The 20,590-nt window shown below is 54.7% G+C and overlaps 1 protein-coding gene across 3 annotated transcripts in view; it reads right to left on the bottom strand.

Moving 5' to 3' along the window:
• The window catches only part of EPHB2 (EPH receptor B2), a 167,517-nt gene extending 149,496 nt beyond the window's left edge, over positions 1-18,021 (bottom strand). For 2 of the 3 annotated variants that reach the window (XM_027820662.3, XM_027820668.3), the window contains exons 1-2: positions 17,959-18,021; positions 7,907-8,591 (exon numbers count right to left, since the gene is read on the bottom strand). In XM_027820662.3, coding sequence (XP_027676463.2) covers positions 7,907-8,591; positions 17,959-18,015 — 742 coding nt within the window. In that variant the 5' untranslated portion in view covers positions 18,016-18,021. The remainder of the gene's footprint in view (positions 1-7,906; positions 8,592-17,958) is intronic. The other variant, XR_006286457.1, reaches the window with a different exon arrangement.
• Positions 18,022-20,590: the final 2,569 nt, after the last annotated feature.

The following is a 20,590-nucleotide window of genomic DNA, read 5'->3' as shown; positions in this document are numbered from 1 at the left end:
CAAAGCCATATGCCTCTGCCTCAGTCTTCACCACTGTACCCTATATCCTCCCCTCCCAAACCCCCACATCAAACCCCATCCACCTCACACCCCTCCCTCCCTGACCCCCCCATGCCCTTTTTGTTCAGTGAGACAGCTCTGTAGACACAAGCAGGACTGGGCCCTTGCTCCCATTGGTGTCTAGGCCAAATTTTACCCTGCCCACAGGCTACTCTGCTCAGCCCCATGGGGATGGGGCAGTCCTGGGTCTCAGACTCTGGTGGGGATGGTTATCCCTGCAAACACACTCTCTCTCTGTGGCTGGCCACCCTCCTGTTCCCATTCCCCCTGGACTTTCCAGGAGCCCAGCCCACCGTGGGAATCCAAAGCTGGGCCGTCAGGCCTGGCACCTTCCCCAAACACCTTCCAGCTCCAACCCCTCCACCACCCTGTCACTGAGTCCCTGCCAGCATGGCGCCCAAGGGAACGCCCCCCACTTGCTGTGGTGCAGATCTTGAGCCAGCTGCCCCAAGAAGACTGGATTGCAGGCCGCTATGTTATTAACCAGCACTGAGTCACTGCACCTCGCCAAATCCTGCTGCTAGGAAAACAAAGAGAAGACACAACCCGGCTCTCCCCCATCTCACTCCCGCTCTCCCCACTCTGGTTTCCTTCCCCCTCCTCTGGTTCACTCACTTTCTAGATCACTTTCAAATTACTTCCTCTCCTCTCAGCCAGATCAGACTGGGCTGCAGCCTGTGGCTGCCATGCCACGGGCTTCATGAGTCTCCCAGGCAAGTGGCGGAAGCCCGAGCACCTGACACTCTAAGGTCACTGTACCAAGGTGCCGGCAGTACTGGTTGGCGAGAGCTGCTTGGGCCAGCATTGACATTGGGAACTGCAGCGCCATCAAACCCAAAACATTTCCCGGAAGCCTGTCGATGCTGACACAATTCTTTACGAGAGAAAATCAACAGGAATCATTCCTACTTTCCATTGGATAGCGGCGAAACATTTCACTCTGATCAGGCAAAAATGTCTGGGTTTGACTCTCATCCGACTTGCCCTCGTTTTGACTTTTATATTACATTAAAATATCACATTTCATCCTATTTCTATAGTTTAGTTAATAATCCATAGAATGTATTATATTTAATATGTTTGTATAATATAAAAGTCAAAATAAAAGGAATCAACTTGAAACAAAATATTTTGATGGTTCTCAACAGGATTTTTTAAAATTTTCATTCCATGGGAAATTTTGGTTTTTTGTTTCGATTCAGATTGAAGATTTTTTTCAGAATTTCCCAAGAACAGACATAACAATGTCCAGCTGCCCTCTGGAGCAGGCTGGACAATACCTTGCGCGGCTTTTCCAGCTCTGTAGTATTATTTATGTTACCAAAGCACCTAGGAACCCATTGTGGACCAGGACCCCCCCATGCTAGGAACTGTATAAACACAGTGTGTGTCACTGCTGGCAGCAGCCAGTCTGGCTCTGTGCTCATCAGTCCCTTGGGAGTCTCGTTAACAACCCACTGTCCCCCTCCACCCACTTACGAGAGAGGGCTGGGTGGTTCATCCTGGAGAACCTACCCATTCTTTTGTCCTCAGAGCCCCTATGTCTGACCCTTGGAGGTCACTGGTCCCCATGACCACTAGCACTGACCCTGAGACACCCAGAGAGCATTGGTACCTGTGATCACAAGCACCTACACTACCACACCTGGACATTCCTCCTTGGAAGGTCCATTTCCCAACACCATTCATATCTACAGGGATCTCCCTCTGCTATCCCTCACTCATTGTCTGTCCTCCCTGAGACGGGGGTTGTACACGTGCCTCTGAATCTGCCTGCATGTCCTCTTCAACCCTTCCATCTCCTCCTGGCTTCTGCCCACACTGTAGGGGCTCCAGCAAATCCCACCGTATCTGTCCAAGGCTGGCACAGAAAGCTTTACCCCGCTGTCCCGCCCAAAGCCAGGGACCTGGGAGAGGTATAATGTCCTAGAGAGGCTGGCACAGCCTTGAGGTTTCAGGTCCCCTGCCCGGCCCCTACAAGAAGATGTGGCAGGGTACAGAGGCTGTAAACAGACACAAGGGATTGATGGAGAATTCCCAAGTGCAGGAACTTCATTGGTATGTCCCAGGCCACCTTATACTGATGGCCCCCCCACACCCTCTCCATGCAAGTCCCAACACCATGTCAGGCATGTCAGGTGAGGCCGTGCTACAGGACAGTCTGTGGTGTTGTGGAGCAACCTACAGGCACTCTCAGGAGGCTGCTGTAATTAGAGGTCCTGGCTGCACTGATCTCTGCCAAGGGCATCAGCAGCCTCAAGGACAGCCCCAAATTGCCAGGGTGCAGTGCTTACAGTGCAACACAGAAGGCAAGCCCCCCGCAGGAGTTTCCCAGGAGCCACTTCACCACCTAGAGCCCCAGAGACTCTCCCCAGTGTTCTGCTCTTGCCCTGCCCCATGCTTGCCTGGCCCCTGCACTGGGGTGTGGGGGAGGCCTATGGCGCAACACAGCGCCTGCCCCGGGGTGCTCCAGGGGCCAGCCTTTCCTGCAGACCCAAAAGGGCCCGTTCTGATCCCAGGGCAGTTCATCCCTTTAATTGTCGCAGAGATTCAGGGATTTTAAGGCCGGCTTGCTGTCCTTCCCCTCCCTTCCCCGCTGGGAGGCAACGCACTCCCCCACCCCGCAGCGCGTGCATTAGGATGCACCTTTCCCTTCACAATCCCCTCCACCATATCTATAATTGATCTTGAAGAAACACCGTCTTGACACCGATTGCCAAGATGCTATCGGGGCTGTAATGGGATTTTTATATTTAGCTTGGACAAGGGACGGCTCTGTTGGCTGGAATGAAATGTTTCAATAACTGTGTCTGCCCAGGAGCCAATCTGATCCCCCTGGCTGCGCTGCCTCTTTTCACTCCTTTTCACAGGCTCGCACGCTTTTCTTCCTCCCTCCCGTTACCTCAGCAGCTTCCCTGGCTCTCTCTCCCCTACCATCCATCCTGCTCCTGGGCCTGGGAGTTCCCTTGTCAGTGTATTACACAGCTGCAAAACTGTACTTCTCTCTCCAACCAGACTGTCACATTCCCTTCCCACACCTCCGCCCTGGCCTGCCGCTCAGCTGCATCCTGTTAGCACCCCAGCTACTACCATCATCTCCAAGTCTATCAGAGAGAAGCATTCCCTTTCCAGCAGCCTCTGAGCAGGCTCCGGGCTGACCCTGGGACATGTCTATGCTACGGCCACATCAGCGGCACAACTACGGTGCTGCTGGGGCAGAGACACTTCCTACATCAACAGAAGCGGGGCTTCCATTGATGCAGGTAACCTACCTCCCCAAGAGGCAGTAGCTAAGCTGACAGAAGAATCCTTCTGTTGACCTAGCCACATCTACACCAAAGGTTAGGTCGACCCAACTCCAGCACGTAGCTAGGGTGATCTAATTTTTCAGTGTGAGCAGGCCTGAGTGAGGGTAGGAGAGGGCAGGGACATGAGCGTGCAGAAGAGGGAGAGAACAGCCTCATTTCTCCAGGTGCACAGACAGTATCACAGAGATGGTGTGCCCCAGTCACTGTGCCCTGCAGAACCTTTGTGCTGGCACACCCAGTACAAACGGGCTATCTGGCAGCCGCATGGCCCTGAGGGTACCTTCTGCAGCAACATCCCTGCACCTGGTCCCCCTGCACGGGACATTGTGAGGCGGGAAGAGAGCAGGCAGGAGGGGACAGGCTGGAAAGTTATGACATCAATGGCCCACAGATGACTGCCCTACCCTGCACCAGGACTGAGATGAGCACCAGAGCAGGGGGCATAACTGCCCCTCCTCTGGCTTAGGCAGGGCTGAATTCTCCTGACGGTCCCTTTTCTAACAGGAATATTGGTCTCCAGGCCCTGCTCCATTGGTAAGTCACTGTGTCCCTTGGGCACAGACCTGTGACCAATTTCCTTCATAGTGACGGCTAGGGTAGTGAGTCAGACATTCACAGATTCCAAGGCCAGAAGGGCCCATTGTGATCATCTGACGTCCAGTATAACACCAGCCAGAGACCTGCCTCAAAGTAATTCCTAGAGCAGATCTGTGAGAAAAACATGCACTCTTCTATTGAAAAATGGACAGTGATGGAAAATCTACCACAGCCCTGATTAGCCATTGGAACAGTTTGTTACCCTCACTGTCAAAAATGGATGCTAGGAGGGTGGTGAAGCACTGGAATGGGTTACCTAGGGAGGTGGTGGAATCTCCATCTTAGAGGTTTTTAAGGCCCGGCTTGACAAAGCCCTGGCTGGGATGGTTTAGTGGGTGTTGGTCCTGCTTTGAGCAGGGGGTTGGACTAGATGACCTCCTGAGGTCTCTTCCAACCCCAATCTTCTATGATGATTCTATGATACGCCTTATTTCCGGTCTGAATTTGTCTAGCTTGAAACTTCCAGTCATTGGATCACATCAGACCTTCCTCTGCAAGACTGAGGAGCCCATTATTAAATATTTGTTCCCCAGGTAACTACTTATAGACTGTGATCAAGTCCCAGCTTAACAAAAATATTGAGCTCTTTGAGTCTATCAGGATGAGGCAGGTTTCCTAATCCTTTAATCATTCTCTTGCCTCTCCTCTGAACCCTCTCCAGTTTAGCCTCATCCTTCTTCAACTGAGGACACCAGAACTGGGCACAGAATTCCTGTAGCGGTTGCAGCAGTGCCACGTACAGAAGTGAAATCTCCTCTCTGCTCCTACTCGAGATTCCCCCGTTTATGCATCCCCAGGATCCCATTAGCCCTTTTGGCCACAGTGTCACACTGGGAGCTCATGTTCGGCTGATTATCCACTGCCCGCAAAAGCTTTTTCAGAGACACTGCTGCCCAGGTTAGAGTCCCTCATCGCGTAAGCATGGCCTACCCACTTTGTTCCTAGATGTCTACATTTACATTTAGCATGAGGCTAATTTACCAAGCAATCCAGATCGCTCTGAATCAGTGACCTGTCCTCTTCATTATTTAACACACCCCAGCAAATTGTGTGTCATCTGCAGACTTTATCGGTGATGAATTTGTTTTCTTCCAGACCCCTGATAAAAATATTAAGTAATGTAGGGCTAAGAACTGATCCCTATGGGATCCCACTAGAAACCCACCTGTTCAATGACAATTCACCACTGACCATCACATTTTGAGACCAATCAGTTAGCCAGCTTTTAACCCTTTTAATGTGCGCCATGATACTCTTATACCTCTCTAGTTTTTAAATCAAAATGTCCCACGGTACCAAGTCAAACGCCTCGCAGAAGCCTAAGTCTATTACGTCAGCACTGTCACCTCTACGCCATGGTTGGGCTCTAGGCAGCACTCTGGAGGGGCTGGTGGAAACAGACAAGGGAGCACACAGTGGGGTGACCCTCCACGGTTCCACCTGGTCACCAAAACAATCGGCTGGAGTTTGGCACAGTGCAAGGACACTCTGCACTCTTCCCCTGTACATCTGCTCCTCCACCAAAGCCCCTCACCCTGCCGTGCAGCTGCCCACCCAGCTCCACGCACAACTCTGCTGATGCCTCAGTCCTCCGCTGCAGACAAAGGCGGGTTCTGCACTGAGGACCAGGATGTAGAATGTTCCCATTAACTGATGAGTTAATCCAGACATGCCCACAGTGATTAACCAAAGAACCAGCCCTCAGATCTTTTGGGCCCTTCAATGACCACAGCTGACAGAGAACAGAAAAACTTGACTTACACTTATTGTGTTACAGCAGAAAAACAGTGAACAACCACATCCAAATCCTTGACGCCTCCAGCCAGGTAACTCAGAGCACCCACCCTGCCCCCACCCCACCTGCAGCACATGACTCAGGTTCCTTTAGCAGGAGCTGTGAGCAGCAAGACCCGGGCTCTGTCGGACCATTGGGAAGGCCAAGGTGACCCCGAGCCCATTTCCTGCCACACCCCAGGACTGGGGAAGGCAGAGCTGCTCCAGCCCGAACCCTCAGCAAACCCCAGTGGAAGTCACGCTGATTCAGCTGTATTCCAGTCGCAGTGCAGCCCCTCTCCAGTACCCTTCCCATGGGGCAGAAGGGGCGAATTGTGGAGTTCTCAGGGATACACAAAGTGCCAGCGGAGAGCGAGGGAGGATCATGCTGGCTGGGACCTTGAGGGAGAGTTCTCCTCTGAGCAGTGAGTGGGACTGGCAGACCTTGACTTTCTGTGCCTGCAGGAGGCCCTAGTCCTGGTGGTCTCTACTGTGTTTGTACCTTGCTGGTTCACCCAGGGCCTGCCTATCTGCTGAGGAATGTGTGATTCCCCTGAGCCTCCAGGCAATTGCAAGTGAAACTTTATCTCCAAGAAGCAGCAGCTAAGATGGGAGCTGGCACCAGGAGTGTGAGCGGACCTGAAGACATGGGGGGAAGAGAGCAGTGGAACTGGGGGAGGAGGCTGGAAGGCCAGAAAGAATTACGGGGGGAGCAAATGAAAGTTATTCATTCCTGGGTGACCCTCTCCTGCTGCTCTCCCCTCCCCGCCACAGTAAGGGACCAGATTGCAGCCACTCCTAGCAGTACCTCTGTTAGACATTGCTCCATAGTCTGGATGTCCTGTTACAGTCTAAACATAATTCCTTTGGATCACAATTCTCCCTAAGAATGGACTCCCCTTCAGATCCTGCTGCTGCAGGGAGGGACTCTGGCCACCCATCCTTTCGCCACCTGTTCTGATTGGCTAGCGTAACCCAGCCCTGCAATGCTAAGAGCTACTGGCATCCTTGAGTTGCACGACTCACAGGTACTGTAATCAGGCAATGCCAGGACCCCCTAGCCAGTCGAGGGTGAGCCTTCCACTTGGCATTTTCCCAGGTGAAGCACAGCAGATTATCTGGGAGATCAGCATGCATGGCGCGGGCACTGAACATGGAACACGCCATGTCTGTGTGTGCGTGTCCCTCAAATGGCTCGGGAGTGCAAGCCTGGCCACCGTACACACCAGCGGGCACCCGACTCAGGCACAAATGGGCAGGCGTGCTCAGAAAGACAGGAGTGCACAGGTGTGAGCAGAAGCTTAGCTAGAAGGAGCATGTGTTCATGGTGTCCCGAGGCACAAGGACAGGCAGTCCAAGCAGGCTATGAACAGGGACCATAGTGATGGGAAATCAGCCAACGACAGAGAGGTGTATGGAGATCAGCCAGCCAGATGCATGTTTAGAACCAATGGCCAGCTCTCACAGAGATCATGAAGAGCCTGCAGAATGAATGGAAGGGACTGGATCGTGCTGCCCAGTGCAGGCAAGAGCAGGGAAAGCTCTCCATAGGAAGAACAAAGGGGAAGTGACCAGCCGCACACGCACACTGCTTCAGCCCTCACAGCGAGGCCCATCTGTTGCTCTAGGCAGAGCGTGTGCTCCCTTGGGCCTTTGTTTGGGCTGTTCTCCTATTGTTCCCCTCCCTGGCTGCGGAGGACACTGTCAGGTTGACAGAGCTGCAGATTAAAGCTACAAATCCTAATTCTCACCCTGAGCAACCCAGGTTCTCCCACCCGCCTCCAGTGCCAGGAAGCAGGGCCTACAATATCGCCTACAAATCCCAGTCACCAACAGTTTGCCAAAGAGCCACTGCCCGGCAGGCAGGTGCTGCGAATGGCTGATGCAATGAAGGAGGGAGCTGGGGAGGGAGCAGCCAAAGGATACATGGTGCACTCAGGCTATGCTGCCACTGCAGAGGCAGGACAAAGCCACTGCGCAGGGTAGGTTTGCTAACATCATGTGAACGAATCTGTGGCAGCCAACCTCCCTCTGGCTGCAGGAGAAGCAGCATGATGAGGCACCTTCAAGAGCCAGGGGGCTGTGGCCTATGTGCCCTGGCCCGGCGCAATCACAGGTTCCCATGCTAAGGACACAGCATCCTAACAAAAGCAACGAAAAATGGTTACCTCTGCAGATGGTCCCGTTCTCCACCGATTCATAGCCAGCTTTGCACATGCACCGTCCAATGGGCACCAGCCACTCCCCGTCCCCATTGCAGTACAGCTTGATGGGGACATCGACCTCCTCTGCGTTGGTAATGCACGACCCTCTGGCCGCCACCAGTGAAGTGCTCTCTGCTCCAGAGAGCGTCTCCTGAAACACAGCGCCGTTCTGGATCACTCGGGGGCACTTGCGGTAGAAGACCCGGACAGCAATTAAGGACATGCAGCCCCCATAGTCCTGGAATGCGAGATAGAATCCATTCTTGGAGACCGGCCCAAAGCTGCGCACCTCGGTGTTGATCTTCATCACGCGGCCACCCAGGTCCACCTGGGAGAAGCTCTCATCGGCCGCGATGGTGTCCACCTTTGCCCAGGGGTTCTCCATCCAGTTGGGAAAGGTCTTGGTGGCCGAGTCAAAGTCAGATTCGAAGTAGTAGAGATTGAAGGTCTCCTTGCAGGAGCCAGGAACGTTTGGGATGCTGCTGCAGTCCCGGACGGAGAATTTCATCTCCACGTGGATGCGGTGAGCTCCTCTCCTCCGTATGTACTTGGTCCGCAGCCAGTTGTTCTGATTGGACTCAAAGACGTTGCACACCTGGTACGTCCTGATCGTGTTCATGTTCTCGTCATATCCGCTCACCTCTTCCCACTATGGATGGGACACAAAGAGTCACTGGGCTGCATTGCATTTACATTCACTGGCAGTCGGCTTACGCCCGTTTACATACCCGGTGGGGGCACATCTCTGCCTCTCCCCACCCCCTGATAGACAAAGACTCAGGCTGCCTGGAGGTAGAGGAGAAGCCCATTTCAATGTGGGGTCAGCTGCATCGGTACAAACTGCGCTGCACCAGGGTCAATTGTATCTACACTAGGGCTGTGGCTAGGTGCAGCCACCCCAGAGTCCAATGCCAGCGTACACTGGGTCCCTCCCAGTCTCCGTGCTCCCTGAGCCAGGGCACAAGCCTCAAATGCTTCATGCTCATCTAACGCGCTGCGCAGCCAGGTGCTGGGAATGGCTGATGCAGTAAAGGAGGGAGCTGGGGAGGGAGCAGCCAAAGGATACGTGGTGCACTCAGGCTACACTGCCGCTGCTGGGACAGGACAAAGCCACCACACTGGCTAGGGGCTCTCTTCTCCCGGGTGGTTACTTGGTTTCCACTCGTGTTAGTGGGAAATACATGCACTGATTGGCAGAGGAGACTCTTCAAGGTCATTAAAGTACCTACATGTGTCTAGCACAGCCTGGGCCTCTGTTAGAAGGGCTCTCACCTCCTGGCTCATTCCACTGTCACAGGGAAAAGGGTACTTGATATTTTAAAAAGTAAATTGCAAAGAAAACCAAGAAGGGCCAGAGTCTCCATTACTTCCACCCTGAGCCGTCACTTACAGCTGGGCAAAGGGAGTGAATGACTGTTTCACCATTACACAGGTACAACTGACGGTCAGACTCCAGGGGTGAAATCCTGGCTTCACTGCAGTGAATGGCAAAACTCCCATTGACTTCAGTGTATTTGTGCCTTTCAATGCTCCTTTATGATGGAGACAGATGTCTCCGAAATGTACTGTGTGTTTCCATATTTCTTCTCCAAGTAAAATGCCGTCTCAGCTCTGCATCTCCCTGTCTGTCCTGGGGGCCTGGTGAATAAACTCATCCGTAACTCTGCCTCCTGGCCCCACCCCGAGATGGGAAGGATGCTGTGTTGTAGAGGACGCTGCCCCAACCCAGCACTGCGCCTTGCATGGTCCAGAGAGAAAAATGTGGCTGTAACACAGAATCATAGAAGATTAGGGCTGGAAGAGACCTCAGAAGGTCATCTAGACCAACCCCCTGCTCAAAGCAGGCCCAATCCCCAACTAAATCATCCCAGCCAGGGCTTTGTCAAGCCTGACCTTAAAAACCTCTAAGGATGGAGATTCCACCACCTCCCTAGGTAGCTCATTCCAGTGCTTCACCACCCTCCTAGTGAAATAGTGTTTCCTAATATCCAGCCTAGACGTCCCCCACTGCAACTTGAAACCATTACTCCTTGTTCTGTCATCTGCTACCACTGAGAACAGTCTAGATCCATCCTCTTTGGAACCCCCTTTCAGGTAGTTGAAGGCTGCTATCAAATCCCCCCTCATTCTTCTCTTCTGCAGACTAAACAAGCCCAATTCCCTCAGCCTCTCCTTGTAAGTCATGTGCCCCAGCCCCCTGATCATTTTCGTTGCCCTCCGCTGGACTCTCTCCAATATGTCCACATCCTTTCTGTAGGAGAGGGACCAAAACTGGACACAATACTCCAGATGGGACCTCACCAGTTCCAAATAGAGGGGAATAATCACTTCCCTCGATCTGCTGGCAATGCTGCTACTAATGCATCATTGTCTACTTTCCTTTTCTGAAGCTGAGTGAGAGAACGTGCATGCGCTGTGCCAGGTGCTGCATCAGCAGGGCCCGTGCAGACCAAAGGGCTCTGTTCCACACAGAACAGACACCACGGGGGCAGCGCAAGCTCCCACTCCGCCTGCAACCTTGGCCTGAAGCTTGGGGTTGACAGTGGAATTTGGGCTCCGGGGCCCATTGCCTCTTCAAAGCCTTCCATAAAGGGTTCCATTAGTGCCACGTGGGACAGTTCCTTGTATAACAGGGATACTAGGAACTAGATTGAGACCTGTTGGCTCATTTTACACAAGGCATCAGCCTGGGCTGGACTCACCCAGCACCCAAGAAGTGAGAAACTCCAGAGTCCCTGACTGATCCCTGGCCCAATAGCACAGTCAATAAGAACAGCATGTGATGGCTGCTCTCTTGGCCAGCACATAGGTGCTGAACTGTGGCCCTCCAAAACTAAATACAGCCTGAACTAAAGAGCCAAGCTTCCTGGCTCGGGCTGCAGCAGACTCCTGTCCTCTGCAGATTCCCCGAGGGGAACCTGGAACACACACAGCAGTGGGTTACAATGATACACGTTTTAGGAGGCCCCGTGCCCCCAGGAAGTGGGCTCTGCTAAAGGAATGAGCTGCCCCGCCAGCCCCTTTGCCATTAGGATGTCAGTGCAGTAGTTCCTTCTCGCTCGCAGCCCCGCTCTGCCGGGAAAGGCAGCCTGAGATTTTGCAGGACCTACCATGGGGGGGCGGGGGCACCTTACACCCCATTCTGGGACAGCCTTCCAAGAACAGCCTGCAAAGTAGTGGGTGGGGGAGAGCAGGCCTCCGCCCCGTTCTGCAGAGACAAGAACTAGTGAGCCTGGCAGAGTGTGTCCCATTCCTGACGAGGAGAGGGACCCGTCAGCAGGGGCCGCCCTGCTCACCTTCAAGGGGCACGGCCAGCCGGGCCAGGCATTTGTTTGTTGTAGCTTCGCTCCCCGCTGGCTGGGAGATCATCACCTGGGAAGCTGAAACAGATCCCTCCCCTCCCCTCCCCACCCTACCCCACGCCCGCCACCCACCTGGGCTTTGGCCTGGTCAGGCTGGTGAACATCACTCACTCTCCCCTCTGGGACACCCGGCTCCCCCTTCCAAGCTTCCCTGCCTCTGCGCTAGCATTCCCGGGACGCTTGCACAGCTCCTGGGACATGCTGCTCCCGCTGCACCAGCAGGAAAGCTCTGGGCTAGGCAGGGTAGGTCCAACCCAAACAGGGACTAGAGTTTTGATCCCAGTGCCAGGCTGGGTAGGGTTCAAACACATCACAAAGGGCATTCGCCATCCAGATTAGACCAGTGTTAAGGTGCTGAAGGAGAACTATTCACTCCAAACTACTTGTCAGGGCTCCTTTAACTGCTTGAAATGTAGCAGAAACCCTAATTAAACACTTAGCCCCTGGGCTGAGGCCCGGCCTCTGCCTTGTCCGCAGGGAGCTGCTCTGGTTTGTGAATAGGGTTTAATGCCCAGCCCCATGCTCGGTTCCCAGGAGATGGATCGGGGGTGGTGTGTGCATGGCATTCTGGGGGCTGTGTGGTGAGGCTGCGACAGGGACGTGAATCCCATCTGCGAGTAGGTCATGTCTTTACCAGGGATCCTCTCCAGCAGGGGCCTGTTAACGGTCCGGCCTCGTAGTAAAGTAACACGATGCCTTTTGCAGATATCTCCCACTGGTCCCACCGTGGTTACAAAGGGGGCAGACATTCCACGGGAACCTGCTTTCTCAGGAGTTCCTAACTTGGAGGTAAAATCCTTTTCCAGGCTGAACCTTGGCCGAGAGGCCAGGGCCGTCAGCACTAGTGGAAGGCGCCGATTAGCAGCCCAGGAAATGGAAAGTGTCTGGTTTAGCAGCAGCAACATGAGCAGAGGGGGCAGCCAAGCTTCCCCACGCTGAGCACATGGCTGAGGCAGGGGGGCCCCTCGGAGAGGAGAGGGGAGCTCAGTCACTCCTCAGCCTCTGTCCTGAGGCTGCCAGCAAGGAAGGGAGTCAGGGCCGACCTGTGCAAAAGGCACTGAGCCCTTAACCAGCAGTGCCCAAACTTTTCCTCTCGCGCCCCTCTTACCAGTAATGGAATGTGTTCGCGCCTCCCCAGGCTGGGAGCACAGTTGTGGCCGGTGGCGGCAGCTGGGGGTGGAGCCGCGGCCAGGAGCGGGGACCAGTAGCAGGGGCCAGTGGCCGAGCTGTGACCAGGAGCAGGGCCGTGGCCAAGGGCTGGGAGCTGAGCAGGGGCCAGAGCTGCAGCTGGGGGCTAGGCTGGAGTGGAGTTGGGCACAGAGCGGGGCTGGGTGGTGCACCCCGCCCCTGCCACCACATGGGGGCTGGCATGAGTCCTACCATGTGCTCCCGGATGTTCCTCCACCCCCACACACAGTTTGGGGACCACTGCCCTGACTGAGAGCCACAAACTCACCTCACATCGGACATGGAACAAACCTACAAGGAAAACAACCTCTCTAGACATTTGGCATGTGTGACTGGGACGGTCCCTTCTTGTTTTATGGCTGCTTCCTATCCCCCTCCCCTAATCTCCCCACCTCTCATGCCCCCACCCCCAAACCCACCAAATTCATCTAGATAGGCAGCTCTTTGAGCCCAGGACCTGCTGGTATTCTACGTTCGTACAGCACCTGGCTCCATGGGGGCCTGGGCCAGGACTGTCCTCGGCATGATGGTAATCCAAATAAATAACAGCAATACCCTGACCAAGACTGACTGCCCACCGACCTCACCTCACCCTGTCCTGTGTCCCTGCTCCCTCTTTCCACAGCCCCTCAGGTCAGTCTGGGCAACACGCTACACTGACGCACAGGAAAACAGTTCTTTGTCCCCAGTTTTCAAGCCCACTGGGGCAGACAGTCAAGACCTTCTGCGCCCAGCAGGTTGGATGTTCTCAAGGGAAGAGGCTGGCTGCTGAAACTCTGACCCCAACAGCCAGCAGAGCTGGCTGGCTTGACGAGCACCTCAGCACCTCCTAACTCACTCCAGGGGCTGAGAGAGGAGACCCAGGACCCAGGTAACACCCAGGAAATACATCTGGGCTCCTAGTGACTGATCCATTGCTCAGGGCCTGGGTGCAGGGCTGATGGCATGCTTTCTAAAGCTCCCCCAGGGACTGGGACTTGGTGGTGGAGAGGACACCAGGGTCTCCCTATGCAGTCATATTTGGGATGTTTCCCCTGCTATTTCCCTGGGCTTTCCCTGTGGCAGGCTCATCCACATGCTGTGGCACCATCCCTGGGGACTAACGGCAATAGCTGAGTCTGTCTCCTGCACAAGGTCTCCTGGCAGATCTAAAGGCCATTATTACATCTCCCTTAGCTGCCTCCTCTCCAGACTGACCCTGCCCAGTCCCCTGAGCCTTCCACACCTGGCAAGGTTTGTTTTCCAACCCCTGGCACCTGTTGTTCTCCAAGCTCTCTCCAGCCTCTGGTTCCCAATGTGGAACCAATGCTGCAGTGGAGGCCTGGCTTTCAGCTCTGGGAAAGGCACTGATTTGACAAAGCTGAGCCCCGCAAACAATGTTCCCTCGTCTGTGCGTGGGGCTCCCTCCCCTCCACAGAGCCCAGTACATCCAGAGAGAGGGCAAAAGAAAGGTTCTCTTTGCCTTGGATGTGGCAAAACTCCACCCCAGTGCTGAATATCCAGGCTGCTGCTGAACATGCCATCAATGGAGCCCAGGTGGAAGGCAAGCGAAAGACACGGTTCTCCTTGCCACAGAGTGAATGGACACGCCCCAAATCCTTGTGCTTGCTAAAGAAAGCCCTTTGCCCCTCTGCTGCCCCTGGCTCCCGGATCCTTGCAGGGGCCTGAAGGCTCCTTCTCAGGGGAGAAACCGGTCAACATTTGGGGACGTCTCCCTTCGGCACAGGTGGCGCTGAGCACACCCTGGAGCAGGAACGCATGGCTACCCAGCAGGCCGGGGCTGGGGCAGGCACACGAGTTGTTCATTTGTGGTGTGCACAGATGTGAGAGGGACACTGGCTGGGAGGAGGCTTAGCCATCAACTGAGCTGTCCCAAGAAAGCAGAGCTCCTCCCATGGCTTTGTCAAGGCCAGACAGGGTGCAGCATCCAGCGGTGGCCCCATCCCACCCACAACACCTAAGCCAGCGTCTTTCCCATGGCACAGGCAGGAACCAGCACCATGGATTGTAGCCGCAGGAAGCAGCGGGGTCCAGGGTTGCCAGGTTCCTGCTGCAAGCGGGGAGCTGCATGAGGCACTGAGAGTCTTTGGAAACGCTGAGCGGCACACTCCGCTTGGAGAAAGAAAAGGAGGACTTGTGGCACCTTAGAGACTAAAAAATTTGAGTATAAGCTTTCGTGAGCTACAGCTTGGAGTGCAGCAAGAGGGGGAATCTAGTAGGCACTAGTGACAAAATCCCAGGCAGCTGGAATGGCGTATCCATAAGCCTGCTCACTGAGAAGCCAAACAAACAGTTTCCCATGGACGTGAAACCTGATGTGTTGGGAAGACGCCCTCCCTGAAAACAGGACTGCCTTACCCAGCACAAGGCACTAGCCAGAGCTCTCATCATTCCCAGAGCGAACCCCTCCACCGCTTGCCGCCAGCAGAAATTCAATGCTAACTCTCGGAGAGCTGCCAGAGCACACCTGCCCGACGGCCCTGGCCCTTCAGGCTATGAAAAGCCTCACGAGAGACATTCAGGCCCTACAGTGCTAGGCACCGAGATTGCGCCGCGCACGTTTAGGCTAAATACCCAGTGGAGGCACTCACATAAAGGCAGCCACATGATCCTCACATAGTTCCAATTTTCCTCATTTGCACTGTCCACAAATCTGCTTCCACAGATTTTATTTCTCACTATCATCTATATTGCAGTGGAAAACTGCAGCAGGTTTTGCCACACATTTCAGTCACTGGCTGTTAGCAATGCTGAGTGGCCAGGAGGGATAAAGAGGAAGCAGATGAACATTCAGTCACAAAATCTATTGACGGGAACTTCCCTGCCCTGCATGAAATACAGCTCTTCCAGCATTATCATCCAGAAGAAAACTGTCCCGGTGTCTTACAAAGGCAGTGGCACCAAATCACAGGGGCAAGTAGCACAGAAAAGCAACCGAAAAATCACAACAAATACAGGTGGGTTCTGCAGGAGAGTGTATTGGCCCGGTCCCCATCCCCTCACACATGCTGGGTGTGTATTGGCCCAGGCCCCTGTGATCGAACATGTCAGGTTAGGGCAAAGCAGGTCAGGGCAATTGAGGCCAACGGGAAGCCAAGCCGCCTGCATCTCTGGGGTCCGCCAAGCTCTCTGTGCCTCTGGTGTTCCCCAGGCCGTCTCCAGTCCCTGGTGATCCCAGAGCTGTGGGGGAGCAGGGACGCGGGGCTGGAGAGCCCAGAGTGCGGGTTGTCTGCGCCTTCAGAAAGAATCCCTAGTGAGGCTCCTCGAGTGGCCTGGCAATGCCCCAGCTGTGGCTGCAGGCCAGGCCCCTGGCTCTAGGGCAGATCCCCCCGCACCCTCAGAGAGCCCTGTCAGTGCCCAAGGCAGGTGGGAGACTGCAGTGGATGCTGGGCAATAACACCATGCCTGGTACAGCACCTCCGTAGCAACGCAGCCTCCCGCACAGGAGGCAGGGCCCTGTGGCCAGGGAGCTGAGGTGCCGAGAGGGGCCGCGCCTTTCCCCAGTCTGTGGTGGCGCTGCAGATGGACCCCACATCGGCCCACCTTGCACCCCATGCTTTAACCACACCAGCATACTCCCTCCTGTCAGCGCCAAGACCTTCCGCACTACAGCAGGGGAATTCAGTCTGGGTGTGGCAGGGTTTCTGGCCTTCAGCACAGCCCCAGGAACTGGGTGGTTAAGTAACAACATCTCAGATCTGGATCTTCTCCCGAGTCACCATCCAGTGCTTCCCTGACTGCCTGTCATATGCCTCTGCACTTCCTGCACTGAGCCAAATGGTTCGAATTGAGGCTTTCGGTCCAGCTGAGATCCCACAGCACTGGCACCAGGTGCCAGTCACGGTAGTAAGAACTCCCCTTACACTGCTTGGGTGTGAGGACACAGGAGCAGGTGGGAATGAGAGCCTTAGTCGGAGCTCTCCTCCAAAGTGCTCTGCCGTCACAGCTGAGCCAACTGCCAACATGGGGGTCTTGTAGTTTGCTGCTGCGGGACAGGAAATTCCTCCTCCCCCAGGCAAGGGGAAATGGCCGAGGGATGTGTACTCCGGCGTGGTGTCTCTGTCACCATGGCTTTGGGGTGAGCCCTGGGGCGGGTGCACAGCTTCTGCACTTGCCATGCAGACACACCCTGGCCTCCGTGTGCCTGTCATACTTCTCCTGGAGCCTGCCAGCTCAGCCCCACAGACCCGACGGAATAGAGTCTCTCAACGCACACACAGTCACCAAACTGGGCTCAGTCAGCACAGCCCAGAATCCAGGGCCCTCCACTGACAACACCTCGCCCCAGCCCCAGAGAGTCATCTGCAGTGAACACGGGCTGCTCCCAGCTGCCAGGCAGGGACAAGTGAACACGGTGCTCAAACCCTGCAGGCCCACCTGCGCCGCCGTGTTTCTCTTCATTTCTTCAAATGGATCTTTGTGTTATGGGAGAGCACAGAACAGACCCAGCGCTTCTCTGGTGTCCTTCACAACCTCCAGGCCAGGGCTGAGTCTGGAGTCATACACCCCTGGAAGTCGGATGGAGTTTGTCTGAGTAAGGCCCCCAGGATCTGGTTCACCGTGAGAGTAGTCTGGTTGGAGTGGAGTGTAGGGAGAGTCCAGATTACCCCACTGAACTTCCTTGGACGTGTGCGCCACTTAAAGACCCAAGTGCCCAGGCCCTTACTGGGTGTTACTCAGTACTTCCTCCAGCAAGCTCCCATTGCTGCGAGCAGACAGGGCGTCACCACTGTCAGATCTGGCCCACAGTGACTGGCTTCCTTGGTGCTAATTTCCTAAGACTGCAGCACTTATTGCCAGGAGGAGATGCCATGATCCCTTATGGAGAGGGGAAAGGCAGGACCCCTCTGCCACGCCTTCTGCAGCTACTTGGCAGGAGCTGAGCTGTCTAGCTCTGGCTGCTTCCCGACCAGCCAGAGAAGCCAGGCCAGTTTCACTTGCCATTCTCACCAATTCATGCCAGGCCCTGGGCCTGCAGCGGATGTGTCTGGGTTCAGTGTTCCTGGCCACGCCTTTTTCCAACCCGAACAACTGACATTTCTCACATTTTGACAATTAAAAAAAAAAAGTTCTGGGAAATTTTGTGATGAAGCATTTGCTGAATCTCCCACCCCGCTCTGAGCATTTCAGCGACTACGGAGAGTGGGCTACAGCTTCAAAAGCACCTGACCGCTGTTTTCAAAAGGGATTTAGCCCCTTAGGCGTTTCAGTCCAATTGACAGCCAATGAGAATTCGGCTCCTAATCACGCAGATGCTTTTTAAAATCTTACCCCATATCAAACATTTTCAAAATCTCAGAATTCAGGAATTTGGGGGGGAACATTTTTGCCGTCTGCTTGTTTTGGTTTTGGCCCTATTTCAGTGAATCTCTTTTAGTAAACAGTAACATCTAGGATTGTTAATCTGCCCCAATCTGGGTCCTACACCACTGTTCCCTTCAATCCCGAGAAGAACAGAGAACTCACCCCTGAGGGAGGATGCACTGTCCAGCCCAGCTCTGCCGTCGCCGTGGTGGAGTCCATTAGCGTTTCTGCGGGGAGATTACAAAAGAGAGCCGTCAAGGGGAGAGAACCAGGAGGCAACCTCAGCAGGCAGGTCCAAGAGGGCAGCACAGCAAGATCCGGACCAGGAGAGCCATTCACGCACCCCAGGAAGGCCTCCAGTCACGGCTCAGGGCAGAGGCCTTAACAAGCAGATTGGTGCAGAAACCAGCTATGATCCTGGGCAGCGAGCAGCGTCCGCCCCAGGTTAGCATCTTGTCTCTTCACATACCACTGATGACCCACTCCAGAGCCTAGGGCTTCCGCCAGAGCTGGAGTTCCACTAGCTCTCAGCAAGGAGGAGGGCCCACGCTCACGTAGGGCCTGATCCACAGAGAGCCTGCCCTTTGCCTGGCGCCAGGTCCAGCCCCAGCTCAGCTCGTGCACTGGGGATCTCCCTCAGGACCATGGGCTGGGGAGAAATTCTCCAGTGGCATGAGGAGCTGTTCTGCAGTCCCTCCCTCAGGCTGATAATGGGCTGATCCACAGAGTGGAAGACAGAGGCCACTCAAGACAATCTGGAGTGGTAGACAAAACTTCAGTGTGCTGCACCCCTCCTCCTAGGCCTAGGGCAGCTAGTCATGATGGAGGGGTGGCCAGGCCAAATTTGAGTGAGTGGTGTTGTGACCTGGCACACAGGGTCGCAATGACACAGAGATTTGGCCTAGCTGCTCTCTGTCATGACGGAGGGGCAGCTGGGCCAAATCTGCAGCTTTAGGCAGCTGCTTAGTCTCCCTAAAGCTAGAACGGCCCCTGCCCCACCCCTTCCCTGGTCTGCCTTGCCCCAAACAGGAGCTAAACTCCATGCATGCAGGCAGTGCTGAAGTAGCGGGGTCCAGCAGTGTTATTGTGCTGCCAACCCTGCCCCTCTGCGTAGAGGAACACCTCCATTCTGCACTGGGGGTCAGCACCTGTCCCCAAGTGCCGTGTGTGCACAAGCAGCGGCAGGTACCTGAGCCGTCTTGGTGCTCAGGCTCAGCCTTGGAGGGCCCTGCCATTGGTCCACCTCTGAGCATGGCCCTGCCAGCCTTGCTTCACCCACAATCTGTACGGAGAAGGGGGCTGCAGCCCCGCTGTTTCACACCATCCCCAGGTGAAATCTGCTCCTCAAGGGGCGAGTTTCCCCTTCAAAAATATCCAATCCTCATGGACTACGTGGCGGCAGCTCGGAAACGGCAGAGCAGGAGCTGCAGCCCAGCGAGCGGTACTAGAGGCTTCTCTGCTAACCTCTGCTTAGAGAGCTGCTTAAATGTAAAAGAACATGACTTTTTCCCACCACTTTGCACAGTAAGAATAATAGTCAGCAGCACTGCCAAAAAGCACGTTGTATTGCACAGGGAAAAACCCTGATTTAAGGATTTAAACAACATTAAACTTTAAACTAACATTAAGGCTGATTTTCCAGGCAATCTGGGCCCAAAGGCTTTAGGTCAGATGATGTTTCAGCCCATCAGGACTGAGAAAAAAATAGACCAAGCTTTTACAGACAGTGCAGGTAGCAATGATGACCGTTAAGGCTGCCAGATACTTTCCATTATAAGATCCTTCTTTCAATTTCTTATAACTTTGCCAACATTTAACCATTCAGTCTGAAACGTTCCTTGCCAGGTGTCTGCCTCAGCCTGACGTGTTCTGGGAGGTTTCAGATAAAACGGTCCAGCCGTTCCTCTGAACAAAATTAGGAAAATTTTGTTGCTGTGCCCATGTTAAAAACAGCCACACCAAGCGCTCTCCGTGGGACATGGGGTGGGGATGCTGCAGCATACACAGGAGCCTCCACAGTGCCCCCCCGCCCCCCCGGCTGCAGAGTGGGGAAGCTGGGAAACTGAAGACCCCCACATCCCATTCCAGGTTCTCCCACACCCTGCACTCTACCACACAGAGTTGCATGCATGCAAGGTAAGTCCCATGCCTGGGCCCCCCACCCCCATCCACTGCAAAGGGCCAAGCATGGCAACGGCAGGGAGGGCTGGATTTGGGGCTGCTGGGGGGTGACATGGGTCACAGGGTTTTTACCATCTCAGCCTTTCTTTCAGGGATTTATTTATTTTTAAACACAGAATCCCTTTGATTTTTGCTTCTTTGTGTTTAGGAATAGGCTAGGTTCAGGTACGCTTGGAAGCCTGTGTGATGGAACCACACAGCACGGGTTCTGTTAACCCGCACACAACGCACAACATGGGACAGGTGAGCCCCAAAGGCAAAAGCAGGGGACGGGCTGGCAGCGTTAAACACTGCCAGGTGTGCTGGGCACCTTCCGATGCAGTGGTCCTGGCAGGGAAGACAGAGGCATCTGAGGCTGTGGCCCTGGTGGGGCCCCAACTGGAGAGATGCTCCCTCCCTCCGCTCCGGGTTAGCAGTGTGGAATTACGCACGCTCCCTCCAGGCGGCCTCCCAACGACACATGCAGTCAGGCCCAGGGAGGGTGAGTGGGGGAGACACAGCGAGGGCCCAGACCCACAGAGCTCAATAAGGGACAGCTAGGCTAACTGGTCTGCACTGGGGGATCCAGATACCATGCTGCTGCCATTTGCCTCTGGAAGTGTTACCAGACAAG

This window comes from Chelonia mydas, chromosome 18 (assembly GCF_015237465.2).
Source record: "Chelonia mydas isolate rCheMyd1 chromosome 18, rCheMyd1.pri.v2, whole genome shotgun sequence".
Lineage (NCBI taxonomy): Eukaryota > Metazoa > Chordata > Testudines > Cheloniidae > Chelonia > Chelonia mydas.
The sequence above is the reverse complement of the archived record's forward strand: the minus strand, read 5'-3'. Positions and strand labels throughout refer to the sequence as shown.